At 41.7% G+C, this 19,835-nt stretch overlaps 1 protein-coding gene across 3 annotated transcripts in view; it reads left to right on the top strand.

The window, feature by feature from the left end:
- The window catches only part of DPP6 (dipeptidyl peptidase like 6), a 548,682-nt gene that overhangs the window by 124,841 nt on the left and 404,006 nt on the right, over positions 1-19,835 (top strand). Inside the window, exon 1 of one of the 3 annotated variants that reach the window (XM_021276660.4) lies at positions 13,945-14,565. The exons of the other annotated variants lie outside the window; for them this stretch is intronic. Coding sequence (XP_021132335.1) covers positions 14,365-14,565 — 201 coding nt within the window. The 5' untranslated portion in view covers positions 13,945-14,364. Of the gene's footprint in view, positions 1-13,944; positions 14,566-19,835 lie in introns of those variants that run through there. 3 annotated transcript variants of the gene reach the window in all.

Genomic DNA, 19,835 nt, shown 5'->3' with positions numbered 1-19,835 from the left:
TCTAACATAAAAAGATGTCTCACACTTCTAATGCTGACCTTTTTCCCAAGGAAAAATATTTACAGTGTTATATGTTACTTATTAATTTCAACTATTCCGGTCTTCTGGTTCTCAACTCTTTATCTTGAATATGTATATTAAAGTAATTGTGACCATTTTCTGGGATTCAAAAGAGCCCGATCATTCTTCATATGTAGACATAACTAGGACAAATGCCTGTCCTTGGCATCCAGGTGCCTTCCTACCATTAATCTTCACAGCCCACCTGGGTAAGTGGAGATTATTCTGCACACATTTTATTCCTGGGGTAAGTTAAACAGAATCAAACAGCTTGCCCAAAATTTAATCTTGGTCTGACTGAAGTTAATAGGAGGTAAATGCATCGTTATGCTGGAGGCATAATTTCACACGTCATGAAGATGCGAGTCAGTAATCAGGAGTTTCTGTCTATGCATCCGACAGCCAAATCACTTCTCTGTGGCCTGTTTGCCGACTCTTCCTATACATGTCGGCCAGGCTGGAGCTCCATATAAAGCAGTGTCAGACTGACTTTTGTTCTAAATGAGGCCAAGATAGTATTCTACTTTCTTCTGCTTTTTGTCTTTAAAATGTCCCCACAGCAGTTCTTTAACTTGTAAAAATAAAATAAAATACATATACGTTTTCTTTTACTCATTGGAAATGTTCACCTGGTATCTGTGACCTTGGTAGAGGCGAGGAGGTAAGCCTTGTACTAATGTTAATTATGTGTAAAGGCATTTATAGAGATATTTAAAAGGTTACCCTTCTCAGAGGAATAATCAGGGCACTGTCTGCAAAATAATGAAAATTTAAAAATAACTAGTTGAACAATGCCTTGTAGAAATGAATAGGCTATACAAAAACCCACATAATGTCAAATTGCCTGCCTATTTCTAACACACTTTTTATAAAGAAGGGGAATATTGACATATTGGCTCTAATTTTAGATGCCCTAGTGAAACAATATGTTGCTATATAGGTTCAGGACTTACTCCCATCCCCATAAAGACTATGCTGTAGCTTTTGGTCTCTTTTTCTGATGCTGACTATAACAATATAGGGGCCAAATGACTCCAGTCTATTAGAGGACTAAGGCCAAGGAATTGTGTAGCTAAGCATATCATTTGCAGAATGAAATTCTGTCTCTGGTTCTCCTTGACTCACTCACTTGCATCTCATTGCATTTTCTTTGTTTTCCTTTAATATGAAAAGAAATCACAACTATTTTTTTAGCTTTGCACATGCAATGCATAAAGGTGTGAACTGGGATTAAATCAATTTTCTTTTAAAATGGAGACAGGTCTGTTTCTGTGTGGATACAGCTTTGGGAGAGGCATGCTGTGGATCAGGGAAGCAGACAGCATTGACTTCAGCAGCAACTTGTTGAATCTAGAGGAAAGGACATGGAAGGCTGAGACGCTCCATCTCTTATTGCACAAGACTATTCCTAGTATTTACCTGTTCACAGACTATCTTCACTCTTACACCAGGGCAGTGTTACTTCTTTAGTTAACTGCAGTGCTTTAATTTCAAGACCAGGTAATTCTACCTTTCAACTTAACATGTTCTCTTTGGCACCCAACAAAGAGAATGGAGTTGAACAGAACTCAGGTTTCGAGTTCTGTTGTTGCTGCTCTGTATTGGGATGGGTAATCAGTCAAGGAAATATCTGCTCTGTGGCAAACCAAAGAATAAAATTAGTTGGAAATGATTTATTTATTTTATTTGTTTGTTTGTTTTTCCAATTTAGCCTTTTTGTTTTACTGTTCTTCATTGATATTTCAAAAACACTTAATTTCTGGAAATAAATTGTAGTTATTTTCAGTTTGAAATCAGTGCGTGTATATCTTCTGTCCCTAAGCATTAAATCCCCCTCCACAACTGTCTTTGAACTGGGCATTTTGTTTTAAACCAACCTTTTTTCTACCAGCAGTTTTAACTTCAATGGATCAGCATTTTTCAAGGGTATCATCAAATACTTCCTGACCAGCTCTCTGGAGTGTCTAATAAGACTCAGATGAAGGAACATGCTTTCCAAACCAGAGCACGTTTCATGTGCAGTCACTATGCTTTCACATATTTCACAAATATAGGGATTTCTTTTAACTTCATTATAATCTGTTTTTTTTTTTCTTCATGTTTATATATCCTTGTGAACAAATATTGTCCATTATGATAAAAGGGAAGTGATACAAAATAGGAGAATCCTAAATAGTGTTTGACTAATTCTGCATTTAGGTTGCTGTGGCTTCTTTTGAATCATTATCTATTGTATTTTGGTATTGCTTTGTGTTTTACTGACTATACAATATATTTCCCACAGAGACTAGTTCTATGCATTTCCTGTAGTGAAGACTATTCAAATGGCCCATAATCCTGTAATAGTTTATAACAAAATCAATTTGGTATGCATTGGAAAACATTCTCCACTACTACATTCAAAGGGAATGTGTGCAAAGAGCAGAGAATTCATATTTGTAATGATTTTTTTTTTTGAAGTTGGAAATACGTGTGCTTGTGTAATTGATGGTTCTCTTTTGTTCTATTTTGCTTTTTCTATCTCTTTTTAAGGAGAATCCCATTTTATCACCTTAGTTAGCTGGAAAGGTTTTAGGATTTAAATTTTTATTGCAGACTAAGATCTCCTGTTCAGACCTTGTATTTTGTGTGAATTTAGCTCAAATTTCCTAAGTACCTCCATGGAAATAATTAAGTGAATTACTGTGCGTCGCTCTGTGTACAATACCTGCCTGGCAGCACATCTTTGAGTTAAAAGTTAAGAACTACTGCAGCACCCTCAAGTGGTGATGCGGATCTGTATTTACAATGTTTTTCAAATGTTTATTTCTAGGGCAATGAATCATTTTAATGTTTTGGGCTGACCTGCTCAGATATTGTCAGATCCTGCACTCCTTCCTCAGGTAAAACTCCCGCTGAATCCAATTAATCACACTGGAATCTGAGCAAGGGACTCAGGGAAGTTTTTTTTGACTGTCAAATGATTTTGTTTAGAGCATAAAGCATTCACTCTGACTGCAGTAACTTTGGCTTTTCTGTCAGTTGTGCAGGAATAAATAATGTGAGGACCCTACAGAAAGAGAAACCAGCATATTAGGGTTCTTCTCAAAACCATAGTTGCAAGTGTACTAGACCTGTGGCATGAGCAACAGTAGGACTGCGAACCCAAATTGCTTGAGCACCCCTTCTTCCCCCCCATTAGTGACATCGCTTGTAATGACTGAGGAGGAAAGTTTTACTAGCTTTGTCATGAGGGTCTCTGATTACTGTTTTATTATTATTATTTAGTTATTTATTTATTCCTGTTAGCTACCAATTTTAAGCAGCCAGGTGAGAACTGGAACGGATGAGTGGCCCTGGGTTGGAGCCTGTTGCTTCCAAAGTTTGCGAGTGGCATCTCTGCTGATGCTCTACCTCCTTTTCATTCTGCTGAGCTCTCTCAATGCTTGCAGAAAGAAAAAAGAGTCATTACCCCATCAAATAAGTGGCCCTAGCATGATGTCTGTGAGCAATTCTGCCCCCTGTACAGAGTTGTGAGAGCAAATCGCCTACCTGTGCTGGTCCTCATCTGTAAAACACCAATGAGGGGTTTTATTTCAGAAGTTTACTGTAAGTCTTAATGGATGTTGTCTCCACTTTAAGGGCCTTAAGTGAAAATAGATATCAAAACGCCTTCTCTCTTGTCACTTGTAATAGTATGTGCTGGGCAGAGGGCACAAGCTGATGGGAGTGGAAGAGCTTCCTCCACACTGGCACTGCATTGTGTGGTTGCTGCTAATGCTGCAGGTTAGCAGAATAGCACAGCTGCTTGTTTGCCACTGCAACTTCTGCCAGGTCTGGCATGTTTTCTGCATCAAACTCAGAACAGGCTTGACAGACTCTGTAAACAAAACAATGTTGTTTCTTAAGGTCACAAAGTGATCCAGATTCCTATTTATAAAATTATATTGTGCCCAGTTTGATCCCAATTATTTATCTTCTGATAATTATTAAGAAAATTTGAATTTAAATGTTAAATATCATTATTTTTCCCCTTTCTCCCAGTTATTCTACATAGGAAATAGAACTTGCTAACATTTTAGCTCTATTCTGTCCTCACTTCATTCTTTTTTTGTCCTCTCTTCCCATGAAAGACTCATCTCATTTAAAGTGTACCATCTAGGCTGTCATGTACATAACAGACTGCATTGTGTTCACAAGAGAAACATGTCAGCAGAGGGCAGGGTCTAAGAGTAGTGAGTTTCCAAAGGGATCTGATAAAGAAATAACAGCTATTTCTAATACAAAGTAGATAACAGACAAAAATTATGTGTGATGGAGCATATTTGATATAATATCTGTGCTTTCACCTTAAAGGCCCACTGTCAGCTTAGAAATCACATTGTGATCCTTTGTATTTTATTATTTTCTATATAAAGGCACTACCAGTGACACAAAGGAGCATGAGAGAGATTACTTTGTAAACTTGCCTTAGGCTGCTCCTAAAATAAGCAGAAAGGTGCAATCAGACCTCTCCCACCCTGGCTGCAGTACAAAGTTGGGATGTGCTGGCAGCCCGCATTGCAGCTGACCCACAAACCTACTTTGAAACATTTCGGGGCACATGTGGGGCTTGTGAGGTGGAAGGACATGTGGCTCCTGCTACCTCTTAAACTAGGTAGCCTGGCTAGAGAATAGTCAAAGTGCTCGTGGCAGAGGGGGGAGCTGGAGCTCGGAGCCAGCATCCCAGTTAACTCAGCCACAAGAACAAGGAACAACTCAACACTGGATCATAAACCCAAAACACAGGTGCATTAAAGAAAAAGAGGAGTGCTTCTCTACAACTCCCTAGAAAAAGCATGCCAAAGCTGAAATCACAGCCGGTTTGTTTATGTAGAAATAGGTCTTGCTGAGTGTTCTGAAAGAAACACTATTTTGGGCTTAATAGACCAGCAAAATCCAAAGATTTGAGCTCAATGTGACTGTTTTCTTTCATTTTAAATACAAAGAAAGCTCAGAGGGTTTCAAGATGAAGAAAATGCCTTTGATGGGAAAATCCTAGGTCATTTAAATTCTTACAAATTCAATATGACATCCCAAATTCTGGCCAAAATGCAGGTTTACTCCTCTTTGGGGTGACTGTCCCACTTTCTGGTCGTGTTGTCTCTGTTATCCAACAAATATTTCCACCTCTGACAAGTTGTTGCCCGCATTTGTCATAATGTGCCGCAACTGTCAGGGCCATGTGTGCTTTATGTTGAAGGACCCGTATGTGTGCAGATGACACAAGTAGGCCATGCTAATTGTTGTGAAGTGTCATCCACTTACAAAAATACCAAGCAATACCAATACAAGAATGTGTTCCTTTGGATGAGGATGCTTGCTTCTCAGTAAAAGATATTTTCAAGGAATTTATTATCCCCAGAATCAGTGCTGAATTCTGTTTTACTGAGTTACTAGGTAGGAAAAATATATTTTAAATGGTGAATAATATCTAGAATAAACAATTCACAGAAAAATTGTAAACTTTGCCCAGTCTCATGAAATGGAAGAAGGTTTTAGTGCAGTTATTTATATGAGATCATTGAAGATGCAGTGTTGAGAAACAATTTCATCATTATCAAGAACCTTAAATTTCAGATAAACAGTGCTGTCATTTCTGTCTGCTTGTTGCTGGTAGCGGTTCCTGGAGGGGAGGAATCAGCTAGTGTAACAAGTGGAGTTTCAACAGAAATTGTTATTGTCTTAAAGCATGGTGCCTTCATTTTCTCAGCCATTGCTTTCAGTGTTGGTGCATTTACAAAATGCAGCACTGTCTGTGCTGCTGAAGTTTTGTTGATGTCATCTGTGATGGACTCAATGGTTGTTTCTTGGAGCTCTGTTGTGACATTTTTAGCTGCCTAGTTGCTGCTTGTCTGCTTTGTGGAGAGGAACAAGAGGATCTGAATGCTGCTGGGTGCTTGCATAACTTGGAGGGAATTAGATTTTTTTTCCACTGGAAAAGCAAATTAGACTTCTTTCAGAGTTTTGAAATTACCACTAACAGTCAAAATTTCACAGGATTGCCTTTGTCACAGTCACATTCAGATCATTATGAAGCAGCTTGTATTTTCTTGATTAGCAGAGTCCTGGGTTGCTTCTGTCTTTGCGGTGAAATTATTGAATATCCTTGAAGTTAGTTTTCACTTGGCGTGAAAACTAACTTTTATTTGGTTCACTTGGCGTACTTTTATGATTCCCTGGCATATGCAAATAAATATACATGTAGATTTACTTCCAAGTCAGGAGGGACTAGACGTGTGTGTGCATTGATTCACAAAGCTTAGGTTTACCTATTTTTTGAAGATGTTACTTAGCAAGACAATAAGGTCTACATTCACTTAACTGGCAGCCAAAAATCAAATACTCCTAAATGTAGGTACATGCCAAAAATATGCAAAGATACATGGGAATATCCACTGGAATTTTCTGAAGCAGTGGCCCATATTGATTACAACATCACTGCTCTGATTTCGATAATTCCAGTGCCTCGCATTACTAAACACCTTTACAAAGCTGACCTGTGTCTCTGACGTACTCTAAAAGACAGCATTAAAGTTGGAAGGAAGCACATATATTGATGAGTTAAATCAAAGCACATCCTAAGAGGTATTTAAAATGAAAATCTCTCTTTGGGTAGCTTGTCTGTTGATACTAGATAAGTGTGTTCATAAACCTGTGTTAAATCTGTAAGGATGTAATTTATTGATCTCCTAGCAGTATTCCATTCTTGTCCTTGTGTCTCCCACCTCTTGAAAAATGAATACACTGTTTGGACAGCCATTGATAATCCAGTATATTTGCAGTTACACAATGGCAGTTGACTGAAAGCATTAACAAATGTTTAAAATAGCCTCTGAGAGCCTCAGTTGTTTTATACTTTATATTACTTAGACAGATGAATTGGATGAATGGAGTACTTTGTACTTAGAAAACTATTAGTGAACTGGTAAGCTTTTTTTTTTTTTTTTTTAATCAATTTATGGAGACAAATGGGCAGGATATACTTGAAGACAAATATGGACATGCTTATAAAGGCAAATGGGCAGGACAAGCATATGCTTGTTTCTTTGCATATTCATATTTCTGTCTAGGTTCTCCTTTTAGCTCTGTGAGTCCAAATCCTAAAATTGTGTCATTACATCCCATGGGTCCTTTATTCAGTCTAGGTTTTAGTTCTTTTCCAACCAAAAAGAAAGCTGTCAGTTTAGTGACAGATAGTCCAAAGAGTCACAAATCTGTTTAAAGGAAATCTCTATGTTGTAAAGAAGAGGTCTTTAAATGAAGAGGTCTTTAAATGAAACCATTTTGTCTTGTCTATTCCCTTAGAAGTCCTTGGCATGCATCTGAAATGCTGACTGATTAAATCCCTTCTGCTTCTCTATGATTTTGCATGCACGAATTCTCTTTGGCAAGTGGAAATTCAGAATATCCGCTACCATTTTTATAGTGCTGAATTAGAGAGGAATGGCATCAGCTCCTCCCAGCATGGGCAATTAAGGATGTGCATATGTGGCTCACAGACATAAGAGGGAGCAGGAACCTTGTGTATCTCCGTCATGTACAGAGCTGAACATAATCTCTGGCCTCGAGACAGAGCCAGTCTGAAGAAGCTGACTGAAGTGTCAGTGGATACTTATGCAAAATGGTTACTGTTACTGGCTTTCAACAATTTTTGTTGCCTTTCAGAAGCTAAATTTATTTCCTTTTCTTACTGGTGAACTCCCCTGAGAGACTGTTTTAATCAAACAAACTGATTGTTGTCATTGGCATATCTATCTTAAGCATCAAATAGTAACACGTTGCAAAGTAGAGAATAATATGCATAGAGACCAGTTCAGCAACATTAGTTGGGTCTTTCATGGCTGCCAACAGCTCTTGGCATCCAAAGAAAAATTTATTTATCTGTAACTTTAATGCTTAACTTCCTTGCTTGTATTGAAGACGTGGCATTGGGATCTCATCCTAGCTTTTCCCAGACAAAGCTTCCAAAGACAGAATATTAATTAAGGCAAGAAAGACAGACTTCAATACAAATTACTATTTTTATGTATTACAGTACTTGGTCCAGTGGTAAACCAGGACCCCAGTGTGCTGTGCAGCTTCACAAACACATGTGCATTGGTACCTTCTTTTACTTAGGCTTTGCTGTTACCTTTTCTGACAGCAAAGTGGTACAACCATTGTTCTAGGCACTGCCTTCTATCTTTTTTTTCTGCCTTTTATCTCCCCTGTACCACTTGCAAAATCATAAAAACTAGGGATGGGAAAGACCTTCCCTGTCATGTGGTCTATCCTTTCGCCAGCCGGCAGAATTATTCCTTACAGCACATTTTATAGTGCCTCATACAGGTTATTTATAAATGTCCTCGGCATTAAGACTTTTACCTATTTCCGTTAGAAACAGGAACGCAAATACTACCGGGAAGAGCTTGCTGATACTCAGCAACATGTTCTTAGTTTCATTCAATGAGACCTAGCTGTGTATCAAGACTTCTGGTAGATAAAATCTCCATTCTACTGAGCACAGAGCAAACAGTTATACATCAGGTATTGGCAGCACCCTCTGGAGTGGCTGATCCGTCTCTTTGAAAATCCTCTCATTGTATGGCTCCAATTAACCTTGTAGCACTCCAGTGCATCTCCCAGCTCTCCAGAGGTGCTGGTGGTTTCCATCTCTGCCAGCTTTGGTCCGTTTCTTCTTTGCTTCTTTGACCCCAGTTGCCTTTACCTCCTCTCTCTCTCAGCCCTCCTGGTACTTCACTGCATGTTTGCCTATTCTATGTGCTTACATTTTTCTTTCTTCACTGCTCACCCTGGGCCCATCTCTTCCCTTGAACAGCCTTTTCTTCCAGCCTACTTTGGTTTCTTCCCCCAGACTTTTATCCTGTAAGGTCATCTTGCCTACTCTTCCCAGTATGCGAGTAACATTTTTCCTCGAAAAAGCCTCCATCTAATCATTAAATTATTCTTAATGTGACCAGAAACTATTTTTTTTTCCAATACTGCTCTGCTATTATTCCACCCTTGCTTATGGAAAGCTTGCTCTTTTTTTTTTTTTTTTTTTTTGAATTAATTAATTTATATTTGTAAGGCCTGGAGGATTATTTTTTAGAGTAATCTCTGTGATGACAGAAAGAAATGTGCCTTTTTATGTACCAGGTTCCCTCAATGCTGCGTTTCTACAGAATTTGCTTTGAGATGCTACTTGCACAAATAATGGTAAAAGAAAGTGAACGTAGTAAGTCAGGATAGTTGTTCCATGGTATATAATGCCCCTCAGTATTATGCAGCCCTACTGTCACCTATCTTGACAAAATTTTATGTTCCCCCCAGCACATGCATTAGAGAAGAAAGAGTGATCAATTGTTTCTTCAGGGACTGCTGTATCAGTGCATCTGACATAAGAAAGAGACTTTCTGTTCTCGTTTGGCTTGGTTTTTAGATGACAGCAGACCTATAGATGGCATAAGCCTGAAGGCAGTAGAGATTCATGAGTTAGAAGTGTTTATCTTGTCTAACAATAGTAATAGGAGTTAAACTAGTGTATCTTTGCTTCTGTAGTGCCTGGAAAATTGCTATTATAAGAACTCAGAAGGATATTACACTTGTGTTAATAAATACCTGTCAACTGTCAACTAATAAATATGGACATTTTAAAACAAATAGTAATCTGGGGTTTTGTGGGATGATATGAAAAGTTAACCAGGATATTCTAAAATTCCTTTAGAAGTTCAGTCAAAAAGGAAAATCTCATATTTTAAATAATAAAAAAGAAAACTATACATGAACAATTAAAAACATAATTTTTGTTAATATTTTCCCACTAAGCAGCTGCTCTTAACAATAATCACATATAAACTAGAAATATGCTTAGCTCCATTTGCAACAATTTCCCTATTATTTAGATGACAAGTTCAAAGTTTAAGCAAACATTAATTGCTTAGTCAAAGCAAAAGAATGTAACATGAATAATTGTTCACAAGGCTTGAATCACCTGTCAGACATAAGTAATATATATTTTTAAAATATATCCAAGAGAAGTATTGTTGGACTGCCTCTTTGCCAGTGTCATTCTGAGAAGTCTTGTCCAAAAATAAGTCTTTTATGTCTGATTTTAAAGGCAGGAGGGCTTGGGCTTGACCTGCTTTTGAAAGTGTTACATTAACAGTGCTCGAATGTGGGGATGCTGTTTATTTATACAACATGGAAAAACAAAGTGTCATTTTTATCTGTGTGCTTTAAAAATGCCAGTAAAACTTAGTTACTTGGTAGCTGCAGGGAAAATATCTTAAGCTAACACTTTATTTTGATGGAAATGTCACTAGTTGGGAATCAAACCTCCTTGCAGAACTTTGGATACTGAATTAAATATACAACTAAGAGGCACTTGAGAACACTGTTGGTTTTGAAATGCCTTGATTTGTACCTTGGGGTCTGTTTTTAGGAGTTAAGGGAAGGATTCTTTCTTACATATAAGATGTGTGTTTAAAGATGTTAATCTTATGGTTGCACTTCTGAAATATGTTGCCTCTTTAAATGTGTTGGACTATACAAGTTACTTTCTTCTCAAATCTCACCGTAGGCTAAGCAGGTCTTTTGCTGTAAGAAAACCACTGTTAATACACTGATAATTTGTTGCCATTTACTGTCTTATCTCAATGCTTCCTGTGCTCTTTTTTTTTTTTTTTTGGCTCCATCCTATTTGCTATGCCCTGTTGCTGTGCACATTGTATGAGAAAATCTGGTCACATAACCAGGACATTGTAAAGGACTCTGGGCTCCAAGTCATGCACAGGTGAACAGCAAATTAACCGTGGAATTTCAAGCAGAGTAGAGGACTTCCAGGCTGAGCTGTAACTCAGGAGTGCTGGGTTGTGTCCCTCCCCAAGAGGCGGACAAGACTCCCATAATGTGTGCTTGTGGGGGACAAGCTACATCCTGAGATGGCTTGTGCACAGGCAGAGTGAAGTGCTCTCCAGAGTCCCTAATGAAATCATCTGGGTCCCCTATGACTCAGAGAAATCTTTCTGCTTTCAGTAATGGCCCTGACAGACTTGATTCTGGTAGAATCCTGTTGCAGGGAGGGGTTTTTCAAGAGATTTCTGCCTCCAGCTGCCTGCTCGGCCCTTCTGCACAAGGTCACTCACTGCAACAGGGTTACAGAAGTGTGTGGTGCAGTTCCCAGTGGTGCAAATGGTCTTCCTTCACCCACTGCAACACCTGGCTCATGCCAGGACTTTGTTTCTGCTGCCCGTGGTCTGTCATGGAGTAGTGAGCTGGAATCAGGAAGGCCTTTAAATAGCTGTGATTATTTATTTCAGGGCAAATGAATCACAGCCCGAAGCTGCATGATCAGGAGTTTTGGTGGATGAGGACCATTTGGCTGGTTGTTTTTCACTGAGCTTTTAAAGTATTTGACGTTGCAATTTTGTGTTCTCTTAATATAATATTTCCGTGAATTGTGTACACACATACATGAACAATATGTGCATGCATGACTAGACAAACTTGATTATGTGAAATCTTGATTCTTAAGAATTAAAAGCACAAGCTGAATGTATTTGGAGCTAAATTGATCCTTAGTGGCTCTTTCAGTTTTGAACTGTGCTGTGAGGCAGAATGTTTTTTTTTTGTTTGTTTTCTCTTTTTCTCTCTTTTTTTTTTTTTTTCTCCCTGTTCTTTGTTTGAGACTTTTGAATTCAGACATTTAATCTTTGGTGGGTTTTCTGCTTAGTGGTTTAGGCTTGCCTTTCTGTGGCTTTCTTTGATTATTCCTTTGTGTCCTAGTTTTCTTTAGAAGTAAAAAATGTATTATTGCTTTTAATTTGTTTCTCTTGTTCCTTTTTTTTTTTTTTTTTTTTTTTTTTTCCTCAGTTTTGGCTGTTGCCAGTTCCAAATAGTCATAAAATCACCGTTAATGCAGTTCAAGATGGAATTTAGTGGAGCTAACTGTACGGACTTCTGGTAATGTGTAGTCAATTTGTGGCAGAAACATAATTTAAGAGGGGGGCAAGCAGCTTCTGGAGTTACCTCTGGTGAGATGTGTGTTGCTATGACTTAGAAGCTAGACCTTCACTTTAGAGCTTTGTGCGTTCATCTCATTTTTTAATTAAATGTCAGGATCTCAGTTCTGAAGATCAAAATGATTCCTTCTTTCAAGTTCCATCAGGAAGGAGGCAGAGCGGTTGTTTGTTTTCTCTCTCCATGAGATAAGGTTCCCTTTTCATCTAAATGTTAAGACTTTTCATCCCTGACTTTGAAGACACAAATAAAAAGGAGCGGATGAAACTGTTTAGATGTAAAGAGATTTTTTAATCAGGTAGTTGTTGAAATCATTGGGGGGGGGCGGGGGGGGGGGAGAGGAGAGTGTCAGGGACAGCTGCACGTTAGAATATTGTATGTATATGATCGACTCAGTTGTGGGTTTTGTTTGTTTTTATACTGAGGCAATTGAATCTTTCAAAGATGGTATTTTCTTAACGGCTAAAACTTAAAGTAAGAATAGTGTTTAGAAACATCTCAGCCTTTCAAGTCCACTTACTGAAGTGTAACCAAGTTTGTGAACTGTCCAGCAGCGAGTCTGTGGCTGGGAATGGCCAAGATCTGGCTCCTGCTCTGTGTGCTTCCCATCAGAGAATGGCAATAGCGCTGGCCAACTTGGAGGTCAAAGAGGCAGCTTTTGCCATGGGAGGAGAAGAGGGGACAGCAACTCTGGCACTTCCCTCCCTCCTTTCAACCTGAGCATCTGTTGCCATGGAAACCCCGGCGCCTGATGCTGGAGCAACAGGACCTGTCACCCCGCGTCCCGGTGCGGCCGTGCTGCGAGCGGCTGGACACCCCCGGACAGCTCCCCCGCTGCCCGCCGGAGCCTCTTTGCTCCTCCGGGATCCTTCATTCACGGCTGCCGTGATTTCTCCGTGCCGAGCGTGCGGGGACCGGCACCGCCGCGCAAGGACCGCGGCTGCGGGCGGCCCCCGGCCCACACCCGGTCCCGGTCCCGGTCCCGGTCCCGGTCCCATTCCCGGTCTCATTCTAACCCATCCCGGCTGCCCCCGGTGCCGACACCACGCTTGTTTATTCCCTGCCGCTCCTGCCGAGAGCCACTTTGGGTGGATTTCCACTGAGGGGCGCTGAAGCACGTTTTAATGCAGCAAAAAAAAAATGAATTAATATAAAAATAGTAAGTGAGGCGATTTACCGGATTTTTTTAAAAAACGAGAAACAAAAACGTCCAAAAACCCGCAACCTCCTTCTTCCCTTCATCCCGAGCCGGGGAGAGGCGGGGGAACGAGAAGGACGGAACGGAGGGGATGGGGACCGGGCAGTTGCGGGTGCCAAAAACCTCGGGGCGGACCCAGGGCTGGGCTGGGCTGGCAGCGGAGAGGCTTCGCCCTCTCTTCCCCTGCCCCTTTCCTGCGAACCGCCCCGGGCACCCCGGCCTCCGGTGCCGGTCCCGCCTCCCTCCTACCTGCCTCGCCTTTCCCCTCCCCATCTCCCCTTCTCCCTCACGAGCAGGTGTCTGTTGTTGCTGTCTCTCTCTCTCTCTTTTTTTTTTTTTTTTTTTTTTTTTTTAAGTTGTTTCTCCGGGAAAAAAAAAAAAAAAAAAAAAATTGAAGAAGAAAAAGAAGACGCCGAAAAGGAGATGATTGTAGAAAAGCCCTCCCTCCCCAGAAGAGCAACGTGCTTTGAATGAGGCTTCCCAGCCTCTTCCACTCCGTCTCACACACGCTGTCACTCTGCCTCTCGCTTGTGCACACTGTTGGTATGCGACCTCGGAGGCGACTGCTCTGCCACCTCAGCCTGGGGAGTCGCTGACAGCCAGCGATTGAGCCAGCCCCCCTTCTATTTTCCCCCCCCTCTTTTTGCAAACACACACGCACACCCCCAAAGCACATTTAATGCTGATCCACTCAGGCGCCATTATCGGGGGTACGTCGTCTTGGAGTGTTTTGGTTCTTTTTTTTCTTTTTTTTTTTTTTTTTTTTTTTCTTCCCAACACTGGATGGTGCAGCATTCCCGGGGCCTGTGGTGTTTCGGCTCGATTGCGTTCTATTATTTATTTATCTCCTCTCGCCCCGTCGCTCCCCCCTCCCTGCTCTCTCGATCCCCCCGCTGCTCTCCGGGTGCCGAGGACCGGGGAGCAGGAGCCCCTTGCTCTACCTGCCGCTGATGTGGGACCGAGCCTCCCCCGCGTGTAGCATGCTGTAGCCAAAAAAGAAGAGAGGAGGGGGAAAAGAAGAGACACAGAGGGGGAGAAGAGGATCTTTTTCCCTCCCTCCCCCTCGTTTCCCGCGGATTGACTTCATGGCTTCACTGTACCAGCGGTTCAGCGGGAAGATCAACACCTCCCGCTCTTTCCCCGTCCCTCCCGAAGCCAGTCACCTCCTGGGCGCCCAGTGCAGCGAGGAGGACGGAGCTGCCGGCAAGACCCCTCGTCCATTGCAACAGGAAAGCAGCCGGCCCCGCTTCCAGTATCAGCCGCGAAGTGACTGCGAGGAGGAGGATGTAAGCGCCGGGCTCGCTCGCGTTTGGGTTGGCTCGGTTTCGGGTGCCCCCCGGGGTGTGCGTGTGTGCTCCCCTCCAGGCTTGCGGCGGTGTTACGAGCGGTCGTGGCGGTTTCCCTCTCTCCTGAGTGTGTGTTTGAGCTCCTCTTCTTCCCCCGAAGTGCTGGGGACGGTGCGGGACGGAGCCCGAGCCGAGCCGAGCCGGGCTTGCCCTCCCCGGTATTTCCCCGCACCTCTCACCTCGCTCCTTGAGCGGCTCTCCAGTGCCGCGGAACAGGGCTGGGGGGCACGGGGTCAGCATGTCTGGGAACAGCGAGGGCAAGCTCCGAGAATCTCCCTCCGAGCGAGCCGACACGGCTTTTTTTTTTTTTTTTTTTTTTCCTTCTTCTTTCTTAATTATTCAGTTTTTACCTTTTATCACTCTCCCGGGGCACAAGTCTTCACCTTATTCCTCCCTCCTTCCTTTCCCGTCAGCCTTCCCCAGCCTGACCGAGGAGAAAGTTTTTAACCCCTGCGGAGCCATTGCTGGGGCTCTCTCCCTTTCCTCCCTGCCGCCCCCGGGCGAGCCCCCGCGGGGAAGGGGCTAAATCGGCCGCGCACCTTCCGCTCCCGCGCTGCCTCCGGGACTAGCGACTTCAAAGGGTGCATCTGCATATCGCCTTAGTAACGAGTGACTCATCCAGGCCGCTGCTGTGCCTGATGGAGTTAAACTGGCTTGGGTCGATAGCGCTTAGTTCTTTCGGGGGGAGGAAAGTGGGGATTTAGGAAGCGGGGAAGTGCTCAGCGGTAGGTCCCCACTGCTGGTGTAGCCTGCGTGGTGTTTGGTTTACAGAGAGGTCTGGGGTGTTTTGCTCCTGTGGAAGCACGCATAAGGGGGAGCGAAGGGCTGCAGTTGAGAATGATGTTTGTGTGGGTTAAAAATACTTCTTGTCTGAGTGGGACGCGCTGTTGGCTTTGCGGCAGGGTCCAGCCCTGGCTCTCCTTCCCGGGAAAGGCACGGCTTCAAGCTGAGGTAGCACAACTGGCTCACTCGGAGGAGAGAGTTGTGCTTGCAGGGAAACTTCCACAGTTTGTCCTTTAATTCTCCATCTCTTTCCCCACCCCTTGATTAAAAACTTTTGCAGTCGGCAGAGCAGGTGCACTTTTGCCAGTGAAAAGCCAAATTGGTCTGAACCTCCCCGAGGTGTTTTCTATGCTGATAGTGCCAGGAGCCTGAATTTACGTTTCCTTGTGAACCACTGATTAGCGACGATCTTGGCGATGCTGCTTCTTAGTATCGCTGCAGGGTATCTATCCCAGTGTCTGGGCCCACGCATCCACCCGTGGCCCTTGCCGGCGTGGCTGGGGACACGGGGCCCTCCCGGCGACGAGCTGGGCTCTAGGTGTCGCTGCGAGCCAGCGGAGTGCCGCCGCCGGGGCTGGGCTCAGGCACATTTTCCTCATTATTTGACCGTTTTAATTTCGCTTTCCTGGGCTTGGAGACGACAGATGTCTGGAGCCGCTTCTCTGATCACCAGAAGCACTGAGCCGAGAAGCAAAGGACGCGGTTTAGCATTTGCGAGTGATTTGTGCTGACAGGCTCTAAAATAATATTAATAACAATAATAATACGCTGCTAAAAGAAGAGTTGCTTTTTTTTTTTGTCTTTTTTTTTTTTTTTTTTTTGCCCCCTCCTGATTTGTGTGTTGGTGGGGCCAATGTTGTACAGTGTGATCAATAGAGGGAAAGGTGCCTTCCTAGAGGTCCCCCACGATGAAGTGCAAAAAATCCATAACCAAAAACAGAGGGTTGGAGAGACTTGTAAACACACGTGGGAACCTCGTGTGGACTATTTTTAAAGGGGGCAACATATCTGAGAAAGTTCAATTGACCGGGTCAGGCTGTTCAAAGGTACTCCTGTCCGGCAGAGCCTGGGCTGGCAAGTCGTTCAGGTCGGAAAGGTGCTGAGGCGATGAAGCCGGTGAACATGTCCTTCAGCTGGGCTGCAGGCAGGGGGCTGCCCTCAGCGGGAGAGGAGGCAGGGGCAGGCAAGAACAGAAGGGGGTGGTGCTGGGTCAGCCGGATAGGACCAGGAGGCGCTGTCCGTGGTGCTGAACGCGGGCGGTCCGGGAAAGAGCTGTCCATGGTGCTGAACAGAGCTCGCCCAGGTCTGGGGAGCTGTCCATGGTGCTGTACGTGTTTGTCCCGTGTCCAGGGAGCTGTCCGTGGTGTTGAACCCTCCTGTCCGTCTCCGAATAGAGCCAGTGGCGGGCTCCTGCCCTTGACCCTGGTGAAGTCACGGGGGAGAGAACGAGTTTCTTACCTTCCTCGGCAGCTGCAGGCAGGACAAGCTAATGTGACTCTGAGCATGAAATCCCTGTGGATTTGTGTGAAATCTAAAAGGAAATGTGAGGCAAGCAACAGGGAAGGACAGTGGGAGAAGTGAAAAGAGAGCGGCCTGTTTGTGCAGGGTGCCAGGAGCATGTGCTGTTGTTTATCGTGAGGGAGGGCTTAACAAGACATCATTGGAAACTTCTGATATCAGTTTTACACGAAAACTGTAGTGGCACATTCATGTCATCTTTCATCCTTCAGGACTGATCTAGTAGAAAAAGACAGAGCTCAAAAATACGGGGGGGGGGGGGGGGGGGGGGGGGGGAAAGAAAAAAGTTTTGTTTTGTGGCCACACTTGAAAATATCAAAACAAACCTGAGAATTAGACTGTTCTGTTCCTAACTTTGTCATATGACTAATACTCAAAAGAGGCCTGAGATTATTTGATGGGTTACTAATGATGACTTTCCACATTGAAATGTGCACGCTGCATTCAGTACTATGTTTTTAAGCTTGGATACAGACTTCAGTGCTGTAAAAAAACAGAGGGAAAGACAGGATCATGCCTTTGAAGGTCACGGTATTGTTAGTAAATGTTTTGTCTGCTGAAAGTAGTACTGGTTGGAAAATACTAAATGAAACCTATATGTAGTTGAAGAGGAAGCAGTATTTTCATATTAAACAAAAAATATATATTAAATAAAGACAATCATGGCAGTAGTTGTAGCATAGCATAGTAATAGCATAACAGCTACTCAATTCACTTTACAGCCACTATTAAGATGGACATGAAAACACAGCTTTTGTAGTATGAAGGTATAGAGAAGCAGAAGTCACAGCATTCTTTAGTTAAATATTGCACTTTTAAAGTGTTAAGTATTAGTCTGATAAGATGATCATTTTTTTTGGGGGGTGAGAAGGGGATAGGATGGGGAGTGATGATCCGTACAGGCCAGCTATGAATAACCCCAGAAAAAACACTTCCACCTTGGCTTTGTGGCAGTATTGATACTGAAATTAATTATCACAAGAACTGTAAACAGAATTATGACTTTTTTCTGTAGAATTACGTTTTCACTACATTCATTAAGGTATGAGAAATATCTGTGAAGACAAAGTGAAATCTATTGTGGTGGTATCTTCTTTTTAGATTGATTAGATTAATACTTTTCATACTGTACCATGGAAGGGATTTTATCCTAGATGTTGATTTGAGATTACTTTTTTTTTTTTTTTTTTTCTCTGTAAAATAGGGTTTTTTATTTTTTCCAAGCTTATCCTTCTTTGGCATTACAGTGATTAATGAGTTTAATTTTTGCAGGCAACTGCCAGGAGGTGCTGAGTAAGATGTATCATGCTGATTGTGTATAACCCTGCTCCTTTTAATTACTGGGATGATAACAATGCATTAATCAAGAGCATAAGAAATTCAGCACTTTTCTGTAACACAGAATATTGATCTATTTTATAGGGCATCGACTATAAAGTGATGATCACAGAACTCCTTTTTGTATTAAATTCTGTATGATAAGTTATGTGTTAAAAAATATTGAAGCCTTCACTAGAAAATTATAAAACTTTTCTATATAAAGACCCCTATGCTGCATTCTTGTAGGTTCTGTTACTTGGCCAAAACTCCTACTGGCTTTAATGGGAGACTTAACCATATAAAAACAGTTAACCCAAGGAATAAAAGATACAATTAATGTGAATATTTTTTCATTTACTGAATTCTAAATAATTCTGTATTTCTTGCATTGCTTAAAACTACATTTGGTCATATACTATACTTTAAATATTTTAAGATTGGTTACTCAGACTGATTTACATTTTGTGATTTTTTTTCCATTCAGATATAAATAGTAATAATTTTGAAATGCTGCAATAAAATTGCATTTCCTTATTGCATAAATTTAGGATTAAGTAATTAAAATATCAGTTGTTAATAGAGAGAGTCTGAGAAAGTGAGTATCAAAGCATTAATGTAAAAAAATTGTAAGTTGTTACGTCAGACTTGCTGTTGCATGTAATCGTAAGTGTTAATTTTTAGGTCATTATTTGTCTAATGGAAAGAGGTATTGCTTTCTGAAAATGTATGTCAAGGACAGTGTTTCAGAAAGGTTGAGGACTGAACTGCAACAGACCTTTCAGAAATGATGTAGTCTTTTCCCCAAGAGATGAGAGATTTGGTTTGATAGAAGGTATGGTTTGACTGCGGGAATCATAACATTACAGGAAGATTGAGTGGTTTGAATGATAACCAGAAATCTTGTCTGCAGACCTGAGCTACCATGTTTATTTACAGAAACTACTGTTGCTTAATTCTGTAAGAGTCTCTTCTTCTGCCTTTTCTTGGTAGGTTTTTGGATGCTGAACTCAGTTATCCAGCAGCCACTAAGATTTAAAGGGCTGGGACTAGTATTTTCAAGAGAAATAGAGTTAGGCCCTACTAAAATTCTGTAAACCCAGCTTTTGAAATTAATAAAAATTACAACGTATCTCCCCAGAGGCAAATCATTATTATTATTACTATTATCATCATCATCATCATGCAACTTCACCATATATTTTCAGTAATTAATAATGGACACTGGAGGTGATACATTTTTTATACTTTGTATAAAAATTATAAAAGGATTTAATTATAAAAGAATTAAACCACCTCATGATGTTTGTTGCCAGTTCAAAATCAGCTGTTGTTTCTGTAAGCTTTACTAGCCATGGTGATGATGCATGCACTAAAAAAAGTCTGCCAGATAGAATGTATTTTTAAGTATTCATGAATAACTGTGTGAACAGGCTGAATCATCTCTCTAATAGTAGTGAACAGTGAAATAAGTTGAAATACCTTATTTAGAATCTTTAGCTCACGTTATTTCTCTTGAGTTAGTAGAAGCTGGGACAAGTGCAGAATGAAGACACTGAGACCAGAGTCAGAGAAGTTTGTGTGGTTTTCCC

This window comes from Anas platyrhynchos, chromosome 2 (genome assembly GCF_047663525.1).
Source record: "Anas platyrhynchos isolate ZD024472 breed Pekin duck chromosome 2, IASCAAS_PekinDuck_T2T, whole genome shotgun sequence".
Lineage (NCBI taxonomy): Eukaryota > Metazoa > Chordata > Aves > Anseriformes > Anatidae > Anas > Anas platyrhynchos.
The sequence above is the reverse complement of the archived record's forward strand: the minus strand, read 5'-3'. Positions and strand labels throughout refer to the sequence as shown.